This window comes from Nicotiana tabacum, chromosome 21 (assembly GCF_000715075.1).
Source record: "Nicotiana tabacum cultivar K326 chromosome 21, ASM71507v2, whole genome shotgun sequence".
NCBI lineage: Eukaryota > Viridiplantae > Streptophyta > Magnoliopsida > Solanales > Solanaceae > Nicotiana > Nicotiana tabacum.
This window is the reverse complement of record NC_134100.1, coordinates 3,936,756-3,958,251: the sequence shown is the minus strand read 5'-3', so window position 1 is coordinate 3,958,251 and position 21,496 is coordinate 3,936,756. Positions and strand designations below refer to the sequence as shown.

The 21,496-nt window shown below is 36.5% G+C and overlaps 1 protein-coding gene across 1 annotated transcript; it reads right to left on the bottom strand.

Annotated features, from left to right (window-relative positions):
- Positions 1–1,086: 1,086 nt before the first annotated feature.
- On the bottom strand, positions 1,087–21,232 carry LOC107772650 (uncharacterized). The gene is made up of 15 exons (XM_075242019.1): positions 21,051–21,232; positions 20,334–20,508; positions 13,503–14,021; positions 11,685–12,770; positions 11,265–11,589; positions 10,170–10,425; positions 9,873–10,089; positions 9,149–9,504; positions 8,495–9,052; positions 7,121–8,312; positions 5,594–5,935; positions 5,239–5,476; positions 2,180–4,875; positions 1,738–1,883; positions 1,087–1,561 (listed from the first exon to the last, which is right to left on the bottom strand). The coding sequence occupies exons 2-15, from the start codon at positions 20,451–20,453 to the stop codon at positions 1,291–1,293; spliced, it is 8,322 nt and encodes a 2,773-aa protein (XP_075098120.1). The 5' UTR covers positions 20,454–20,508; positions 21,051–21,232; the 3' UTR covers positions 1,087–1,290.
- Positions 21,233–21,496: the final 264 nt, after the last annotated feature.

Here is a 21,496-nt window from a genome sequence, read left to right as displayed (position 1 = left end):
AATATAAATCATACGAATGGAAAGATATTAAGTAAGTTGGAACTCAAGAATAAAGTCTATAGAAGATTAAATATTCGAAAATTTAAATTAAAATAATACGAAAGAAAAAATATACAATACATTGTAGTTTGCTACTCATAATTGCTAGAATACCTTGTGTCTTGCTAGTGAATATACTGGAAATAATTTAGTTTCAATAGTAGTATAATAGCTTTGGGAATTAGGATTTTGAGTTTAATTACTTGTTGGCCAGTAACTGTTTTCATAATTTCAAGGCCCAACAAAAATTACTCCCTCTGTTTCAAATTAGATGCAGTACTTTCCTTTTTAGTCTGTTCCAAAATAAATGACACATTTCTAAATTTGAAAATAATTCAACTTTAAACTCTTCATTTTACTCATTTTATTCTTAATGAGAAGCTTTTATAACCACACAAATGTTTTGGCTCCACAAAGCTTTTACCCTTAAAGCTTTTAAGACCACAAGTTTCAAAAGTATTTTTTTTTCTTAAACTCCATGCCGAGTCAAATTACCTCATCTAAATTGAAACGGAGGGAGTAATATTTTATTATTTTTAAACTAAATATATTTTTTTCATGTAAATTTATTCGGTACGGTTCGGTATTTTTCGATTTATTTTCATAAAACAAAAAACCTAACCTAATTATCAGTACAGTTATAGACTTATATAGAAACCTACGATTTTATTAAAAGAAACCTAAAAATCGATTCGGTGTGGTATGGTTCGATCGGTTTAGTCGATTTTTAAATATCCATTGATACCCCTAGACTAGGGCGAGGTTTGGGTTGGGAAGAAGAGATTTGCTGGGGCAGGCGGTTGGACGGTGGCTATGGTAGGGGTGGATCGAGGTGATCAGGGTGCAAGATAATAAGTCGAGGTATAGGGGCGAGGTGGTGAGTATGTGGATTTAGAGGTGGGGTGGGATGAGAAGGTTGAAAGAGAGTTTTGAAAAATATTTTTCCCCCTCTTGGTAGAGAAGATATTTTCCTCCAATTAATAGAAATATATATTCTTTTTTGAAGGAAAATAAATTCATAAAAAAAAAAATTAAAATATTCAATCTAACAAAACATAGGAAAATTGAAAAACATTTCGTTCGTAGAGCACTCACCCTAAGAATCATTGCAAACAAAGGACAGATACATATATTCCTTTCTACTTTCTTTTACTTGACTATCTTACATATCATTTCCTTTAGAACATCTTACAGAAGAGTTCATTTCAACTCATAGTTATTCACAGCACAAAGATGCACAAAAAGTACAGTTCACTTCTTCCTGTTTCCTTTCCGTTTCTTGAACTTGCCCTTCGCTTTACCCTGCTTTTTTCCCGCGCCCTGATCACCAACTCGGGTCTCAGAATCCGTTGCAGCAACTTCATTACACACTACATCAAGTATTTCCTCGCATTGGTTCTTTAATGCAACGCTCCAGCTGTTATCCTCGGGCACAATGAACTGATTCAAGAAAACTTCTAGGTTCGGCTTTTTTGACAACAAGCTCTCTAACAATTTTTCAATGCTTCCCCTATCCAGAGGGCTGCATAACATTAAGCAAAAAACTTTAGCCCCTTGCTAATCTAATCAAATAAATATGTCAAGGGGCGGGTGGAACTCCATTTTGTTGATCTAAAGGCATACTCTTAACTACAGGCAGCATGATATAATCCAGCAGGGTAAATTTGAAGAGTACAGTGGTTAAGAACAAGATCGCACCTCGTATTCATCAATGAATCGAGTTGTATCAACTCCTGAAGCATATTACGTGCTTCCTCCACCATGTTCTCGCAAGCATAAGGCGTCTCACTCAAGGATAGATTAATTGCAGCAGTCAAATAGTTCACATTAGCATTCATTTCCTCCTTAAAATAACAAAAGAAAAGTTTAGTAACATAATAGAAAAAGAGAAAAGCACGAGCAGCCCGGTGCACTAAGCACCCGCTATGCGCGGTGTACGGGGAAGGGCTGGACAACAGGGTCTATTGTACACAGCCTTACCCTACATTTCTGCAAGGCACTGTTTCCACTTTCCACGGCTCGAATCCATAACCTCCTGGTCACATGGCAGCAACTTTACCAGTTACGCCAACGCTCACCTAGCCCAGTACACAGTATTACTGAGTTCTAGTTCATAAGAGAGCATTAGGATTAGCTTCACCTTCAAATTAAGAGTTGAGAAATCTGCTGAAGTTCCACACTCATCACTACCACTAGAATTCAAGACATCTGATATTTCCTGAAACGACAACCAATTCAGTCGCATTGTTGAACTCTTTGGTTGATTACCACAATGTGACGAAAAGTTAGCGCATGGATCAGAAATGACTTCTCGAACAGTGGAAGTTTGAATTAGTGAACTGCAAGTTTTCGCTGGAAACAACAAACTCAGGATGTCTTCTCTGCTGCAGTTTGCTCCCAGCCGGACAGAAATGACATTGGAATACTCAATTTCTGCAACAGTCTCATCAAGGTTGACAACCAGAAGAGGATCTCCGCCCTTTTGAAAAGCTTGTCCAATTTCACTAATCTGAAGATCGTTATTCTCTGTTCCTCGTTGAAGAATGGCATAAATTTCCTCTGGAAGTTGGCTCCTAACATCATCGATGCTGAGTGCTTTAAAAAGAACATCAAAGTATTTCTCACAGTTCACACACAGTACGCACAGGATAAGAACCAATCTCAAGACCATTTGCTTATAGTACAGATCAACGTTAATGTTAGATCGTGCAATCCACTCAACTCTACCAGCCTTATCATAAATGACTTCTTGTACCATTACAAGAATGGAGTCATAAAACTCTTCTAAAGGCAGTGTGTTAATTGCATGCCCGTAAGTTGGTCGGGCTTCAAACTGCTCAGAGATCAGCCATTCCACAAATGAAGATTTCGCGGTGAAGAAGAATCCACGACACTGAGATACCAAAATCAGAAAGCGTTCTACGAGATACAAGAAGCAACAAGGAGATAAACAGTCACCTATTTTCATCCAATTCTCATCCATTTTCTTCCAATTCGCACTGAAGGTATCCTGCAAATCTTCATAAAATATCCGCAATAACGTAACCTCCATAGTTTCAACTGGATTATTCAGAGATTCCAAAGAACATTCAAGATTACAGTTACTTGATAGAATGTCTTGAAATTCTAACAAGTTGCCGCCACCAACAGAATCGCCAGACTGAAAATCTTCCACGCTACCTCTCTGTTTCGTGCATCTGAGAATTTCAATGAATGATTTCAAGGGAGCATCTGATGGGATTCTTCCAACAATCATCTTGTACAGCTCGTCGGAAATTTTTCCGGAACTAAGCCATATGATCACAATCCTTCCAATCTGTCCATAGCTAAGAGGATAACTGCTGCCAATATCTTGAACGATGAATTCTTGAAGTAAGTCACAGGAAAGCTTTGTTCTCCTTAAAGAAATCATACTTTCAACCATTGATTGTCGGGGGTCAAGGGGGAATACCTTTTCAAAGTACTCTGTAGATAGTGTCAGAAAGTTCTGAATTCTCCCCTCAAAATTGTTCAAATCATGGTGTTTGAACTCACTTAAAGACATTGCAATCTCGTATATATTTAGTAGGCACATGCTTTGACAAAATAGAGGCATTGACTTTGCAGCCAACTCATATACGGATGCAAGAGTTTCGAGAACCTTCAGACCGACTATGACTAATTCTGTATGCCAATGTATCCGAGCAGCAGAAATAAAATGCCGAGCATCAACAAATACAATCTGCTTGTTCCGTCTAATGACAAAGTTGTGAATATTTTTGACCCATTCGGCCTCTGGATGCAGCAGAACATATGAAACGTTGAGACCATTCAACTGCTGCCTTACACCAAAGTATTTTAAGCAGAATTCACCAACTCCCTTAAATTCACCAAAATTTACTTCTCCGAGGCACTCAAGAGAATCAAGAACGTCAAAGACATTTTTCTTCCACGAATTCCAAAACTGAACCAGCGTTCCAACAGTAACCTTACAGCACGAAAGCAGTTCTCCTGAACTCTGTAGATTGACCGATAATTTATCATCCCAAACATACTTCGCTGCATCATTCTGGAAATGAAAATCCAACATTTTTCTACAGCATAAAATTTCACCTACGAGACATCTACATTTCTGAGAGGCGCTGAAAATATGCTTCAAGTCAGACCAATCACCTGACTCATTTGATAAAACTTTAATCTCAATGCACGTGGTTTCAAAACTTGTCCCATGACTCGCAAATGACATCGCCTTCGTTAAAAGATCCTCCTTTTGTACGAACGACTTCATAGGCCAACCTTTGCTTCCGGCCATCCATAAGGAGTAAGAGAGTACATACAAGAGGATGAGTGAGGATGCCTTATCGAATTCCTCTCCCTTCCCGATCATATCAGCTTCACAAAGAATATCTCCCTTCAACCGTGCGATTTCTGCAGCTTCAGCAAAGTTTCCTGACTCTTCTTCTAACAAAAGCAGCTCGTCAAGGCACTTTAGAGACGTCAAGAATTTGCGCTTCATGTCCATTGATGGGAAAGCTCTGACGAATTTCATCATACATGATGTGTCCTTAAGCTCAAAATAATTAAATGCACAACTCTCAAGGAACTCCTTCCCAATTTTGTCAATTTCATCAGCACTTTTCCCGATATTAGTACCCTGGGCAGCATGTTGCTTCCAGTACTCAATATATTTCAGACCTAAGTCATAACATTTTCCTTTGGTACAAACAGACAGGCACTCTGTGAAATAATTTCCTTTTGCATAAACTGCTGCTGCGCGCTTATAGCGACCGGCCAGTAAAAAACATTCAGCAGCTTCTAAAAGTTTAGATTCACCACACTTGTCCAAATAAATACTTCCTGCAGATAGGATTTTCACGTTATACAGATTGACCAAAAACACCATCACATATGAGATTTACTTATGTATAATTAATGATGACGAGGAAATCTTTACTTATTAGCACAAAAGATCAAAAATAGCTCAATGAGAAAGGATGAAGCAGAGACACTGGTTTATATGCATTTTATAGCAGTAAATACCAGATATAACCAACGCATAAAGTAGATGTCTACACTTTAAGAAACAAAAGTACAAAAATGACCTAAAATGCAAACACAAGAAAGCTGCAGAGTTGGAAAAGAAAAGAAAAAAACCCCAATAGGTTAGGAACTCAGGGGGAAAGAAAGGAAAATTTACAGGAAATATCACCAATGTCATACCTGCTCGTTCATAGTTCCTCAAGTCATAAAAACACTCAGCTGCAGACTCGAACCTGGCGATAGAATAAAATAGTTCAGCAGCCTCAAGAAGATAGGCGCGAGCTTTTTCGGGATTTGAATAAAGAACTCGTCCAGCAGCTGCCCTGATACCAGCTGCCTTTGCTCTTTTCTCCCAATTCATTTCTCCTGCTTGCTTGAAGCACATTATTGCCATCTCATAATTCTTTTCCCAAAATAGCTGGCATTATAACATAAACCATTTTATGAGGACAGGGAAATATTGAGATGCATATTTTAATGACATGAGACTGAGAAAAAAACGTTGAATCAATTGAACAAGGAAGATCAACTTGACCTTCATTCCCCTTGATTTCCACTCCTCCGGAGTACTAAAAGTTTGCATAGATTCTGCAATTGAATCATCGACCTCCCTCGCTTTCACAAGACACAACCTTTGCCAGTAATCAAACATAGGCCTAGAAAACTCATCTGCGCTTTCACAGATCCATAATCTTTGCCTCGTTCGAGTAATTGCCACATAAAGGTGCTTCAGTTCAGAACACAAGACATTATGTCTTGTATCAGAGAAACTTGGGAAGGATAAATCGGCTAAACTTTGGTTATTCATGAACTCATATACAACTCTCCACTGATTTCCAAGTGGCGATGAGCTAAAAAAATTGTATAGGAGTACATCCTACAAATGATGAGCAGAATTCAGTAAAAGACAGCAAAAATGTAATATATTCAGCAATTTTTCCACAATTTTGTTCTTCATTTGCAACATACGTTAGTTCTACCTACTCAAGTTTAAAGTGGGTGGAGATACTAGCTCGTTTTTCCAGCCAGGTGCAGATTCAATGTTCTACCGACGGATTCAATTGAACGCATAACCTTTGACGCAGAGTAAAATTTTATACGTAAAAATTCATTAAAATTGCAAAAATAGTAGATATAAACCCATAACTTTAAAAATATAATAGGTTCAATACTATAAACCTTAAAAGTTGAATCCATAAGGTTTAAATCCTGGATCCGCCTCTGTTGCCAGGTCTTATCTTACCAGTAGCATATCTTTATTTAAACCTATTCTACCTCCCTCCTTATAAGTAGAATTAAAACTGTAACAAGGTAAGTTAAGTGCCGCAAACCAACCTGTTCTGTCTTATAATGTCTACCAATATTTCAGTCAAATGAACTTTATGTGTGTGTGTGTATAGTATGTATAATCTTCAGATAGTCAAGAAATTTAAATCTGCATTAGTTCCAATATAATTTAGTCATACATACCCGTTAAAATAAGGAATTTACTTTCTAGAATAATGGGATCAAATGACAGATTTGCAATGTCTCTCTAATTATTGTAGCAGATTCTATTAGTTATATGTGAGAAAAAAAAATGACATTACTTCTTCTCAACTTTAATTATAAAAAAAGACACCTTGCACATGAATAATACATATCACGAACCTTATAGAAATAGACATTGCACATGAAAGTATTTTCGTACTTCCATAGCATGCGTCTATCATGTACGACCACAGAGTAGAGGTACTGTTTTTGGATCCTTCAATACAACAGAACTTCCTATAATATGATAATTATGCCACAGACTACCTACATTAAGGTCAAGAAAGGCGGGAGAAAGAGGTAAACAGCTTATTATTCAACCCTAGTAGTAAGTATGCTAATCCACGTGCATTAATCAGTTATCATGTTTGTTAAACCCTCGAGTTATGACATGTAAAGGTTCTACACTAAGCTCTTAAGTAATAGCCACGCCACAACATTCTGTCAACTATCAGTGAAATTAAAGGAAAAAAGACAAGTGAATTCAACTTTAACTGAAATGTTAAGCACAACAAGCAAGCAGAACACTAGCCTGAAATTCCAAGCCCTTGCATTCCACAATGGTCAAAACAAGAGCTTTCTGTCCAATTAAACCAGAGATCTCCTTCTTGGCAGATTCGTCACGAACTAATATTACCTGTTCTGCACCAAAGCCTACTATTTTGCCAACATTATTGCCCCAATTCCCAAAAATAGTTATAATAGCATTTTCATCATCTCCGGGCTTGAGCAACACTGGAGCCGCACCATCTATAAGACTTGTCTCAGGTTTCAAGACATCTACAGATTGAGGGAAATAATGACGAAGTAGATCAATCACACTCTGAGCAAGCTTGAGTACACCAGTATGAGTGCGGAAATTTTGAAGCAACTGAAAAACACATGACAAGTGTCCTTTATCTATTCTTTTGGAAGCTTTGTCACCCTTTGAGTCCATGACAAACTCATTGTAGAATAGATTTCTTATGTCTTCAAATCGAAAATCTATTCCTCTCGCAATTGTCTGGGCTGTATCTCCAGAGAAAACGAAACCTTCATCAACATTCCTGCAAATGTATTTGAAAAGAGAAATCTGTCTCATTGTTAGATCCTGAACTTCATCAATATATACGAAGTCTATCTTGTCACCATCCAGATGATGACATTTTAGTCGATGATGGAGATCATTAACTAAATCAGATATATCAAATTCACCACGCTCCATCTTCATCTTTTCATAAGCTCGGAAAATATCATAAATTCCATTTCTTTTTTCCGCACTTATATTGGAGACCCGATATTCAGACATCGAAATATAGGCGTCTCTACTTAGCTTTCCGTGATGAGAATCCCCTGCTTGCAGCCCTCCTTTTATATGAGAGATTATTTCAGTAAAGACCCTTGAAGAATCAAGATTCTTGGTCAACTGACTACTGAAGCGAGGCCAATACAAGCAACAGAAGCGGTCATAGTTGATCTCCTTCTCTCTTATGAAAGTTTGTACAGCAACTGACCTCAAATTTCTTTCATTGGAAAGTTTCCACTTCAAAGTGAATCTATCAAAGTAGGAGCAACCTACAGTTCCATCAAGCATCATTAAGAATTTATGAAATGTGATCACAAGAGGGTATTTTTGGTATGGAATGTCAATAAAGGAATTCGGTATGTCATTAAACTGCTTCATTCCATCCAAATCATCAACTTCGAAGCTACTTTCCGCCCAAAAACTTCCTCCACAGGCAAACCTGCAGATTTATGAGTGGTAAGTGTTAGAGGAACACAATTAGGATCAACAAATTTTTACATTAAATAGCATAAGATGAAGGATTTATAAAAACTAAGTTGGAGCCTTCGAGGATAAGACATGCAGCTCATTAAAAAAGGTAGTTCCACCAGGGAACTCTCGAACGCAGATTAGATCAATCACCTTTGTAGCTGAGAAACTTGTTTTTTGACAGCGTAACATAGTTTGGGACTAACTGTCACAAATAGCTGGCGCAAGGTTGTCCTGCTAGTCTCTCCAATACATTGGCTCTCTTCATTTTCCTTGTATGATCTAATTCTCGTTTCCCATGCACATTGATTTACCTCCTTTCCCTCCGCTACACTAAATCCTTGAACAGAACTATGGTGTTGTTGCTCCTTTTGGAATAACTTCATTGTCAACACAGTAGTTTTTCCTGTGCCTGAGCGGCCAAGGATGAAACTGCTTTTACTAAAACGGATTACCTCCCTCTCTTCATTAGTAACTTCAAAAGGGATATCTACTTCTTCACCATGGTGATCGGAGAGCAAATGCGAGACAACACCAGATGATAATGAGTAAAACTTCATTAACAACAAACTTTCACTCACTCTTGATTTTTCAACATAATCAATGTCATCGAGTGTACTAGTTGAGCCACAAATCAATTTGCTCTCGACATCCTTTTTATACTGAACTATATCACGATGAACCTTCCAACTCTTTGGAACTTCCAAATCCCTAAACAGAAGATGAAAAGTTAAATTTGAAGAAATTTTTAAGGAGATAATTTTATCATAATATTAAGAACAATGGAGCGTAAAAGAACCAATTTACCCCTCAAAATACTTCTCCTTGCAGAGGCTGATGAATTCATCGGTGTACATTAAATATATCCTATCAAGACGTCTTAAGAAACCCGCAACCTCCTCCAAAGGCAATAAGTCCCAAACCTTTAGAACTTGTGTATGAAAGAACTCTTTTTGAATTTCAATGGTACAAACAACATAACGCCCTTCAACCACCTTGAACTGCTTAACCACCTGAGATGAGCTTTCACAAACTAACTCTACATTACTTCTCTTCGGCCGCCATCCGCTAGCAAGCTTAACCAGAAGAGTTAACACATACTTTCTCAAGCAAGAGGATGCCAGCTTTTGAAATGATTTTCTAAAATTGTCGCTGAACACTACCTGAAGAACCATATAGAAGACAATACAGCTGAGGACCAAGTAAAAGGATTGATACACGACTATTTTAGCAGACAACAGACAACCAAAAGAAGTAGTTGCGGGTGACTAATGATAGTGACCAAAGTTCTTTACACAATGACAAATGTTTCAAACTATAACCAATGTAAGTTAGAACATACGAGCTTCGAAGCCCAAAAATCCGAGTGCATGTAATGTTCACACCTCACGGTGTCATGAATTCATTATAAAATGACCCATCTCTAATTCTTTCTATTCCATGTCTATCCAATCTCATGTAAAAGACCAAAATGTGACTTTGTCCATTTATTTATGTAACAAAAGCAAGAGAAATTAATAAATGTATGTACCTTCCATCTTTGTTCTTTGAACAGAATACTATCCCCATTTAGTAAATCATCAAGTTGATCAAGTTCTTTCTTCACATCTAAAATTGTTTTTCTCATGTCAGTATCGTCGTCTGCGTGAAAGAAGCATTGACGATCCTTGGCATCGAGAACTAGTGCTTCCCAGATGAAGTTGCTAGCAAGTAATGTTTGCTCATTTCCCAATATCCAGAGACAACGCCTAGAAAGAATTGAAAATCTTAGACATCGTATTAGAAGCAGAAAGATACAAATTGTGATGAGTATAAATTTTATCCATACCGGGCCCTGGTTAACGCAACATTAGTCCAACGAAGACTTGACAAAAAGCCAATGGACCCAGCACGATTAGATCTCACTGTAGATATTATTACAATATCTTCTTCCCCTCCCTGAAATGCATCAACCGTGTTCACTTTAACTTCAAAATGTGCATCCTTATTATACTTCTGTCCAAGTCTATCTTGTATGGCCAAAACTTGAGAAGCATACGGTGATATAACACCAATGCTGAGTTTCTTCTTGGAGGCACTCCAAGCTGCAAAATTAGAATCGGCCTAACATTCAGAGGCGGAGATTGCTATAGAACTAAGATTGTGCTAAACTGTAGAGGCATAGCAAGACTTTACTAAAAACCATAAATTCCTGATATTTCTCCGCACTCCCACCCCATATGTTGAAATCACACTTTGAACACCAGAAACTTTCTTGACCATATTTATCCGTGATTACTTCTCTCCACAAAGCTTGTTCTTCTGTGGTGAATCTCCACAGCCACTTCATTAGTAGCCAACTATTGTGTTGCCTCACACTCCTAATGCCCAAGCCTCTTCCTTTTTTTCTAGTAACGAGCAGGGGGCGGAGCTAGCATTGACAATACGGGTTCGGCCGAACCCAGTCACTTTGGTCCAAAACCCTGTATTTGTCTTAAGACTACATTCCCTATTATTTACATATATAATCCACAACTCCCTCTAATTTTTTTTTTTTTTTTTTTTTTTATGCTTTTGGAAAGTCTTATCGTCCTTATGGACAAAGACCATTATTTAAAAGCCGTTTAGTAGGTTATGTCCAACTAGATAAGCACCATGAGAGTTGAGAGTCCCCAACATCTAAATGAAGCAACACATCATTGAGGCAAAATATAGCCACAAAATGTTTTTGTATTATCATGGACTAATCATATATGCTTCCTGAAATGCAAGAGCAGTCGTCCATTGTCCTAACTTTAGCAATATTAATAGATGAAATCACATTACCAAGCAGATGTAGGATTAAAAACTAATTAATTAGTGTCGATAAAGATAAATTAAGAAGATAAAAGGACAAGGGGAGCATTCAAGAAAATTTTTAACAAAATTTTTAATATGATTATACCTTTGAACAAGCTCTCCACTACTTGCAGTACCAACGCAACCTCTACTAAATTTCGCCTGTATCCAACATTATCCAACTCTTCTTCTCCCCACGGTACATTTATGAAAGAATACGGCCCAAAACACTGTCCCGTAAGATACATTTTCTCGTAGCCTTTACGCTTTACATCAGGTGCATCAAGGATTTGCTTACGATAGAAAACTGAATTCGGGAACTGGCTTATTGACGGATGCATCCTGTACTGTACGTTAAGCAGGTGCTTTGCATGACCTAACGAGCCGAGTCTTTCGAGTAAGCTCCTTCCAAATCCAGCTTCATGAGAAATCTAGAATGTAGTAATAAACTTCTATTAATATAAATATGGTAAAATTATTATCAATTGAAGTTCCTTTAAATTCCACGTAAAAACGTTATACGTACTCTACTCTTCACTGTTGCGTATAATTGGCACTCATCTCCGACCAGAACAGCATGCCTCAAACCTCGAAGTTGAAGGGGTATTACTGCTTCACACTCCTTCAACTTGTCCGCATCATCAACAGCCAATAAGTCAAATGGCTTTGTATCCACTGAATGTAGCTTATATGAAGTAGAAGCAGTGCAGAAAACCAAGGAAGCCATTTGGATACAGAACTCCGCTATAAGACCCTTACTCGTTGCACAAGGAAGATCCAGTTTCCTGAGAGATTTCTGAAGATCTTTCAGAAGGACAAGCAACCGGCTACAGAAACTGTGTAAAGACAAGTCACCCAAAAATGACTTAGAAGAAGACACTCCAAATGCTTGCTGACATAGTTCAAGAGATACGACATTCTTTTGAAATAGCATCCCCTCAAGAGAATCCAGTAAGGAGAAAACGCTCGTCATTCTTTCAATGTTCTCTTTTCGAATGAAACATATTGGTAAATGAGTACAGATTATAAGCATGCATTTTCGGAGAGATGAAGCTGTCGACCTAAATGGGGCTCTGGCAAAATCAATCAATGAGATGTATTGGCAATCCTCCAGAAAACCGATCATAGAACTAACACAATGATTCCAACCGGTTGTTGGTTCAAAGCACTCCGCCAGCCTGTCAACACGATAATTGAGGGAAATCTTCCCAATATCTTCACCCTCATCATAGTTGTTATTCCCAAACAAGAGAATTTCACCTAAAGGAAAAAAGCCTTCAAATTCATTCTTAGATGATTCCCGGACTAGTTTAACCAACTTTGAAGCAACTTGGGCTGTTGCTACGTCCGTTGGAGCACAAGTAACAGTTCTATACTTCATTTGCAACAGCGTAAAGAGCATTACACTTAGTGTCCTAGTCTTTCCTGTACCAGGCGGACCACAAATAAGTTTGACGGAAGCCTTGTGGTGACATTTCATAGTGGCAAGACATGTAAAGATTGCATTAGCCTGGGAATCGTTCAACTTGGACCACGGACTACACACAACTTCTCCAACTAATCCATCATTAGTGGATGTGGAACAAACCTCGCATTTCTGTTCGATTCGTTTCTGCAAGAAGACAAATATCAACAAATGTTTATATCGTTCTTGGTTTCCACCTATCCAAAGATACACAGGAGAGAAGAATAGAAGCATATAGTCCAAGAGAATGTGTTCTAATCCGTAAACTAACAAGAGACAAAGTGTCTTTAATGTCCACAGAAAACATATTAAAAAAAATAATAATAATATAGGCCAAGGGGAAAAAAAGGTTGACAAAGAAATGCAATTCAAGTCCCCCAAAAAAAGGTTTTGGTGCATCAACATTGCAAAATTATGATAAAAGAACATTCATAAAACAAAAAAAAAATCAACTTTGAAAACTGATTATCAATGGAAAAATAGAAAGGAAAAAAAAACAAATTTGGATCCTGCAGTAGATGACATACATATAAGCAGAAACACACACACACACACAGATATCCACACACATACATTTGACACCAGTTTTTCTTTTTAATTTTGGAAAGAATGCTAAGATAACTCTGTTAAAAACTTTACTGGTCACAATTGAGAGACATAACCGTAATACACTAACTTGAAACTAATCGCACGGATCATTTTAGACCAAGATACCATTTTCATTTCAAAATCCACTTTTATCATAACAGCAAAATATCAGAAGAATAAAGGGGGCATTGCTTTCATCGATATTCAAATTCATACTTTGGATAAGAGAGAAACCTCGAGATGAGGCTTCTAAAAGAAACTAAAAATAAGTAAATCACCAACATCATTTACCTCGTGCACGGGGTACAGGACTTCCTCAATTATATTCAAATTCTTTTGCATTCTCAATGCATTCCATACGCTGCTATTAGGCATCACATTTACCAAAAACACTATATAGAACGTTCGTCGCATTACATTATGTGGAGGAACTCTGACTTTAAAACTAGCCGATGCATCATTTTCATTCTTATTGACATCAGTAACAAATGCAAACGTCCAATGGCATCCCGGTCGCTGCAAGTCATAAGTAGTTTCAGGTTTAGCATTTGACATAACAAAAATATCTCCGGGCGACGTCCTATAACGTGTACCATCACTACATGTATTCCTCCAATAGTCAACCTTAACATCAAAAACCAACGATCCATTTCGCTTTACTTCATCAATGGAAATCAACTCGGCGAAAGGTGCTTTGTTTATGTCTTTTAAGGAAGCAGCAATATCTGCTCTTGATTCTTCAAGTAAGGGGAAGAAAAATGAACCAAGGTAATGTTCCACTGATTCAAATGATTGTGGAATCTTCTCCACCTAGACACCAACCAAATTAAATTGAAATTAAATTCACATGGTAACAGGAGCAAATAAATGAGACAATTACAAACATACTATTTACTAGGGGCAGAAATTTACAATATTTTCAGGTTCTATCTTTAAAGTTCAAAAGTAAAGTAACCTTTTCTCAAATAGAAAAAGAGAACTTTTTGAAAGTTAAAAACCTACAACTTGTTTGGATGGCTGTTACATGTCGTTTCATAATGTATTGTATTGTATTCTACTGCATAGTATTGTATTGTTTGATGAATACAATATTTGGATACAATGTATTGTTTGTCGTCGTTTCATAATGTCATGCACCAACAATATGAAGAATAAACTTGTAACATTACTAAAAAAAATAGAATATGGAGTAGAATATTATGTAAAAAGTAAAGGATAAAATATTTATTTAATAATAAAAAAGGGCAAGATGAGAGAAAAAAGGAAGATAGCGACGCCACCATACCAAATCCGTCGTTACATAAAAAGGCAATTTTCGTTGTTACGTCACGACATATTTAACTATACGATACAATAAAATTTAAGTAACAATCAAAACAAAACATTGCATTTTAAGTAACAGTACGATACAATACAATAGGCAACAACCATCTAAAGTTATGCAAGGAATATAATGCATGGGATTACAATATTATGAGTAATAATACCTAGATTTTTTATAATAGTGTTGTATTCATGGGTTGTTTAATCATTAGGAAAGAATCGAACTTGAAGATCAATCAACCTTAATTCTTCTCAAATCAAAAAATTTGTCTAAGCATATAGATTTTAAAGATTAAAAAGAACCTCACAAGTTCGAAACTTTTGAAGGATCATTAAACAAAATGTTAAAAAGTTTTAAATTATATGGCGTATGATATCTAATGTCAAATTTTTTAATATAATTAGGTTACCTTTGTTAGGTTACAAAATCTCTTTTTTATGGAGTGTTACCTATAGATATCTTTTGGATGACCTAATAATATAAAACCTTCTCAACCTATTGGTGTATTCAAGATTCTTTTGTATGCAATTCAGTTCCAATGTTATTGCCCGTGGTATTTTTATTTTTTAGAAAATTATGATTCTTTTTTTGTACATGTGTAGGGTAATTCTTTCAGGAGTCGACATGATTCGCAATATCAGACCAACTTTATTATTTGCATAATCCGTTTGAAACTTTCTTACATGATTTCTTTGAGAAAACACATAACGGGCATAAAATAAAGTAGAAGTAACATTCTTAATCTTCAGAATATCTTCTAACATGTCACTCATTATTCATCTAATAACCAACATAATCTAAGGCTAATGTTGCTAGAAGCATATCTAGATGAGGAAGATCAATAATTTCTCTCTTTCTAGTTTGATATGTTTATTGCTTATATCAGATATATTTACCATTCGAGCTTGATATTTTTCGATTACTCTTTTAAAGAAATTTATAGTCTTTTTTTTGTAGAATTTGTATTTCATATCTCTTATATATTGTTGTTATTTTTATTATACATTTTTATGGTACTAATATATCATCTCCTATTGCTTTTTTGAGCCGAGGGTCTCCTGGAGACAGCCTCTCTACCCTTCGGGGTAGGGGTAAGGTCTGCGTACATATTACCCTCCCCAGACCCCACTTGTGGGATTATACTGGGTCATTGTTGTTGTTGTTGTTGTTGTTGTTGTTGTTGTTGTTGTTGTTGTTGTTGTTGTTGTTTTGCAGAATTCTTATAGTTGTTTTGTATTTTTAATAACTATAAGTTATTAATTTGTACTTCTACAATACAAATGTGCATTTTCTACAAATCTATTAGTATCTGGTTGCACATAGTCAAGTAGCCTCATATTATTTGGATTTCAATACCTCACTGATTTGTTGTATTGTGGCTTTTAAAATTTTGATTAGGTTTAAAATGCCAATCATTTAGAGGATTTTTCTTTGTAGGTTCGTTAATTAACTTTTTTTGCTTTGAAGTTATTATTACATTAATACACTTAAATTGTAGCGAATCACTATCTTTCATTAATTATGTTAAAATTAGCCAATCTTAAACAAATAATCAAAATATTTTTCGTTCTTTTTCTCCTAGACTTTTTGTACGCACATAGATGAAGTATTTCATAAATATGTCGAGTAATTTTCTCTACAATGTTGTCAAGAAGAGAACAAACTCTTAAGGAGTGTACGTTTTTTAACCTCAATAATAATATGTTTATCTGAATATGATTTGTAAGTATCTAAAACGATATGTGATAGTTGGAGACGAGAGTCTAAATAAAACTGGCAGCTACAAAAGAAGTTTTACGGAGCATTGAAAAATGTGGCTATGAGTGATGGTAGGCTAGAAACTCGTGTATTAGTAATAATTTGCACTCCAATTACTGCATTTCACTTGTGTTTGAGCTTAAATGTTAGTGTATTGCACTTATTATGTGTTTTATGCCTTGCAAGAAGTGATTCCGAGATAAAAAGATAATTTAGAACAAAATCGAACAAGGTGGAGCTTTGAAGTCAGAGTAAAAGACCAAGAAATTAAGTCGGGACCACGTTCGGGGAGTGAGGACCAAGTCTAGATATCAAAAAGTGAGAAAACAAAAATTACTCTGATAAAATTGCACTACCGCGCCGCGGGGCTCATAGCGCTAGTGCAAAATTCCTACAAAGTGGAAAAAAATCAATTCTCTTAAGATCCTCACTACTGTGGCGCATGGGGCGGCGCACAAGTGTATTTTCGCGGTCCAAGTGTCCCACTTCTGCTTGGAAAGGGTAGTTTCATCCGGCTCGTTTCTACATGGTATAAACACATCAAAAACACGATTTTTAGAGGACTTTTGAACTTGGAACATTTGGGAGAGCATTGGAGGCTACAAGACACGGGAATCCATCATCTTCCCATCGATTCAATACTAGAGTTTGGATTATAAAGTTAGATTGATGCTTTTTTATTCTTCAATTACAATTGAGATAACTTCCATTTACGCATTTTTGCATACTTCACAGTGCTTATACTAGTTCATCTCGTAGAGTTAAGATTTAATTGAGAGAGAAGTCTTGACTAAACGTTTGAACTAATCATCGAGTGAATTCGTGAGAATCATTAGAACATTAAAGTGAATTAAAATAGAGTTAAGTCTCAAATAGCTATCTTGCAGCTATATTGGCAACCCTTTATTCCTCACATTTATAAGAAACCAACTCTGCTAATCTCTAGATCTTTGCAATCAATTGTCAATTGCTTTATTTTAGTAGTTAAACTTAGTTCATAATCATTTAACTCAAGTGTTGATCCTCTTGAATAGCAATTAAACCAAGAATTACTCGAACATTGTTTAAATCCAATGCATGTGGAGACGATATTATACTATACTATCTTTGATTAGCGAGCATGAATTTCGTGTTGTGTTTTGCGCTCGTCAATGAGTATCCTCAATAGTTATCATTATTATATCGCCTATTTTTTAAATCTGTGAATAAAGATAAGAAAATCCCATGTGTAGAAACTTTGTGAAGAAAAATGGGTAGAATGTCTATGGTCTAGATTAGATGTCCAAGATATTTAGTATAATTATTTTGATGTCGGAATTGGTATTATTTTTTATTTTTTTGGCAATCCGCTAGGCAAGCGCCTAGGGCTAAGTTTTTTATTAATAAAAGAACAGAAAAATACAACAAATAGGAAAAGTACAAATAAGGGGGACAATAGCACCTGTATTGTTACCTATATGCCTTGGCTATACAATCACTCCTTTGCGCCTCACACTGCCTTATGATGACAGCCTCATGTAGAGGATTCATGGTGTAGATGTCGGCAACGTCTCACGAGGTCATATAATCTCATAACTGTGTGGATATTTTCCAAAGGCATAGGACCAAGGCAACACAAACTGGGCTAAACCTTACCTTACTAATCCTATTGAGGCAAATAAAAAGTCTCGCTTATTAACAAGCATGTAAAATGAAAGAACTGGAAAGAACCAAATATTTAATTATCATCACAGAGTTTATAACATACTCTGTGATGATATTACAAATGAGTATACTAACATAATGGTAGAATAAAATGATGAAGATGTTGTCCCTTCTTGTCCGAACTTGTAATTTCTTCAATTTGTAACTCTTTTTCATCACAATCCCAATTCTTCAAGATGTATTCAAAATTCATGATTTCTTTTTTGAACGATTGGACTTTGTTGATGTAGTTGGGGCGGCCTTCTTTTGTTTGGCAACTCTCATTGGAGGTCGCCTAACATTTAAAAAATCACTAACCATGTCATCCCAACTATTCTTCCTTGTATGAGATTTGCAAATTTTTCCACTATGCATTGGTGATAAATCCCCTTTTCTTGCCGCCTCTTCTCTACACTGTTGTAACATTGCATCTTCTTCTCCTTGTTCAAAAAACTCTCTACCTAAATTCGCAGGTTGTGGTTCATTTTGAATCGTATCTAGTGACACCAAGGCAGATTCTCCAGTTGCCACCATTGCCTTACTTTGTTGTTGTCCAATGTGTTGTAATTTGTTGTTATTCCTACCTACAGGACCTGTGCTAGATGTAATAGGATTTACAGGTATGGAACTTACCATAGCTTCCAAAAGCTTTCTCTCCTCCTCTGAAATAACTGGTTTAGTGGTGACCAGTTGCTGCTGCCCAGTTTTTGCCCGATCAGCTGTAGGATGTGCAGCTTTAACAGTCTGCCTTGTACCTGCTGTTGCAGCTTGACTTGGACTTGTATTTGGGGAACAGCTCTTAGCACCTATAGTAAGCTGCTTGGAAGAAGTTGCTACATGTTGAGGCAAAATTCCAGCTGGGGCATTTTGAATTGCAACACTAGGAGACATTCTGGGAACAAATGCAGGAGCATGGAGGTTTAATTTGCTCGTGGGGACTGCTGCAATTTTCCCATGAGACTTTGACTTAACTAGAGAGTCAAGCTCCTCACCTGCACTCTCCTGATCCACCTCCTCGTCACCTTCTTCAGCTGAGTATCCTGCAAAACCATCGCCCCAGTCCTCCTCTTCATCTTTGTCTCGTTGATCTTGCCACAGTTTGGATGTAATAGCCTTAAGCCTCACGTTTGTTTGTATAACCTCGTTGTTATTCCCCGTTGACAACATAAACTGCCTAGATTCACCTTCTAATTCCCCAAACGACTCCGCAGATTGAGAAGGGATATCATATACGGAGGTGTTCAAAGTGACCACAGGTTGTTTCACAATAGTAGAATTTTTCATCATTTCATTCTGAGCATCTTTGATGATTTGTTCTACTTGAGGGTTGGAAAAATGCATTGTAGGTGCATTTGAACTGTGTGCCTCTGCCTTTTGCTTATCAACACGAAAAATGTCCTTCGAAATAGTGAGATGATCACCTATGTTCTTGGAATTTTGCTGCCTTTTGCGCGTGAATAGTGACGGAATTACTATTCACCCTTCTTCCTAGAGAGAATGAGGAGGATTTTAGAGAGAGATGTGTACATATTACTTCGGAATTGGTATTATGAGGAGTGTGTTGGAGAAAAATCTTCTGGGGTTTAAGTGTTTAGAATGGCTATGACTGTTGTGGTATATTATGTTTGGCGCAAGAGGAATTAAATGGTATTCCAAAATACAAAGAATGACTTTTGGTCCATCGTAAAGCAAATTGTTCAAGAGGTGCATTTAGAGGGGTTTTGAAGTAAAAGCTTGTCAATTGGCTGAGAAGGCTCAATTTATTCTTATTCTATATTCCATATATTTTTTTATTAACAAACGCAAAATACACGTTCAGTTGATATATATATATATATATATATATATATATATATATATATATATATATATATATATATATAAAGATCCACACCCAAGTTCCATAGCTTTTGGTTCACTATCCCGATCGACAAAAGATCCATACCCAAGTTCCATAGTTTTTGGTTCACTATCCCGATCATGATTTTCCTATCCCATACGGAAAGGTACTTCCTTTTTGGGCCGGTTGTGGGTGAGGAGGGATTGGAATCCCTAACACTTTGTTCGTAGCCACGAGCTCTAATCCTCTGAGCTACAGGCCCCACCCCGTCTCCACTGGATCTGTTCCCGGGAGGGAGTACCCTAAAAAAGGAACCTTTCCTCTCCCAGCCATTTCGGGTTAAGGGCCCGCTTAGCTTAGAGGTTAGAGCATCGCATTTGTAATGCGATGGTCATCTGTTCGATTCCGACAGCCTATTTTTCCCTATTCCTTTTTTAATTCCATTTTACTCTTCCCGTGATTAAAACAAATAAATAAAAAGAAAGATGATAAAAGCATTGAAAAAAAGTACACTTACCTCATTTTCATATAGAGTCTCATCAAAAATATCTTTAATAGACCATTTGAATATCAAATCAATAAAATCATCTTTAGGCCGTTCTCTCTTCTTCTTCTCCGTAGAAGAACTCCCTCCCATCCTAATAAGAAATCACTCAAATCTACCATACAAATCAGATTCTTCTCAAACACACCTGAAACACACACAGAAAAGAGAAAAAACAAAACCCCACATCAATATTACTGTCAAAACTGCTACATCCAGGCCATACAAAAAAAAAAAGACATCCCGGTATATAAAGCATTACGTATCCATGCAGGGTTGCGGAAGGACAGCAGCTCAAGGGTGTGACGTAGACATACTCTAAAGCAAGAATTAGAACAAAGGTATAAGCAAGATTTTCAGCAAGCGGTATCAATATTTGAAAAAATGACAAATTATCGCAAGACCAGTGTCATTTTTTATATTTATATCCAATATTTTAATTTTATTTATACATAAATAGTACGAAAAATATTGGACGAAGTGGTTTCACGTGACACAACTTCAAGCAAGGTGCCTACACCCCGATTAACAGCTACTTTCATCGTTCCAACATGTGACCTGTAGTGTATGGTGATCTAAACATTACACATTGACCACAAAAAACAAAAGAGAAGGTCATGAACTGAAGGCAAAAACAAAAGAAAAAACAATAAAGGAAAAGAGAAATCAATCTCAAGATTATGTACAAACCATTATCAAAGAAGAGATGATCTCAAATGAATGATCAAACTTTCTTTATCTTTCTCTACTACCCAAAGGAATGATCAAACTTTCTTTTTGTCTTTCTCTATTTTCCTGGTAATTCACTTGCTTTCTTAACAGCAAAGGAAAAGCAAACAACAGCAATCTAGTCTTCTTAGAGTGAAAGGACACTAGTTCTTGGGAATCGGAAGTGCGGTCTTTTCATTTACTGCTTTTTTTAACTTTGTTTTAATTATTCCTCTCTTTTCTTGGGTCATTATCCACGATTATATTCGTTTGATGTGAAGGAGTTATCTTATTAATATACTCCCTCAATTTAAGTTTATGTGGATTTATTGAATGACCCCTTTTTAAATTTGGAAACAATTTAGTTTAAACTTACAATTCTACTCTTAACGAGAAGCTTTTATAACCATACAAATACTCTGGCCCCT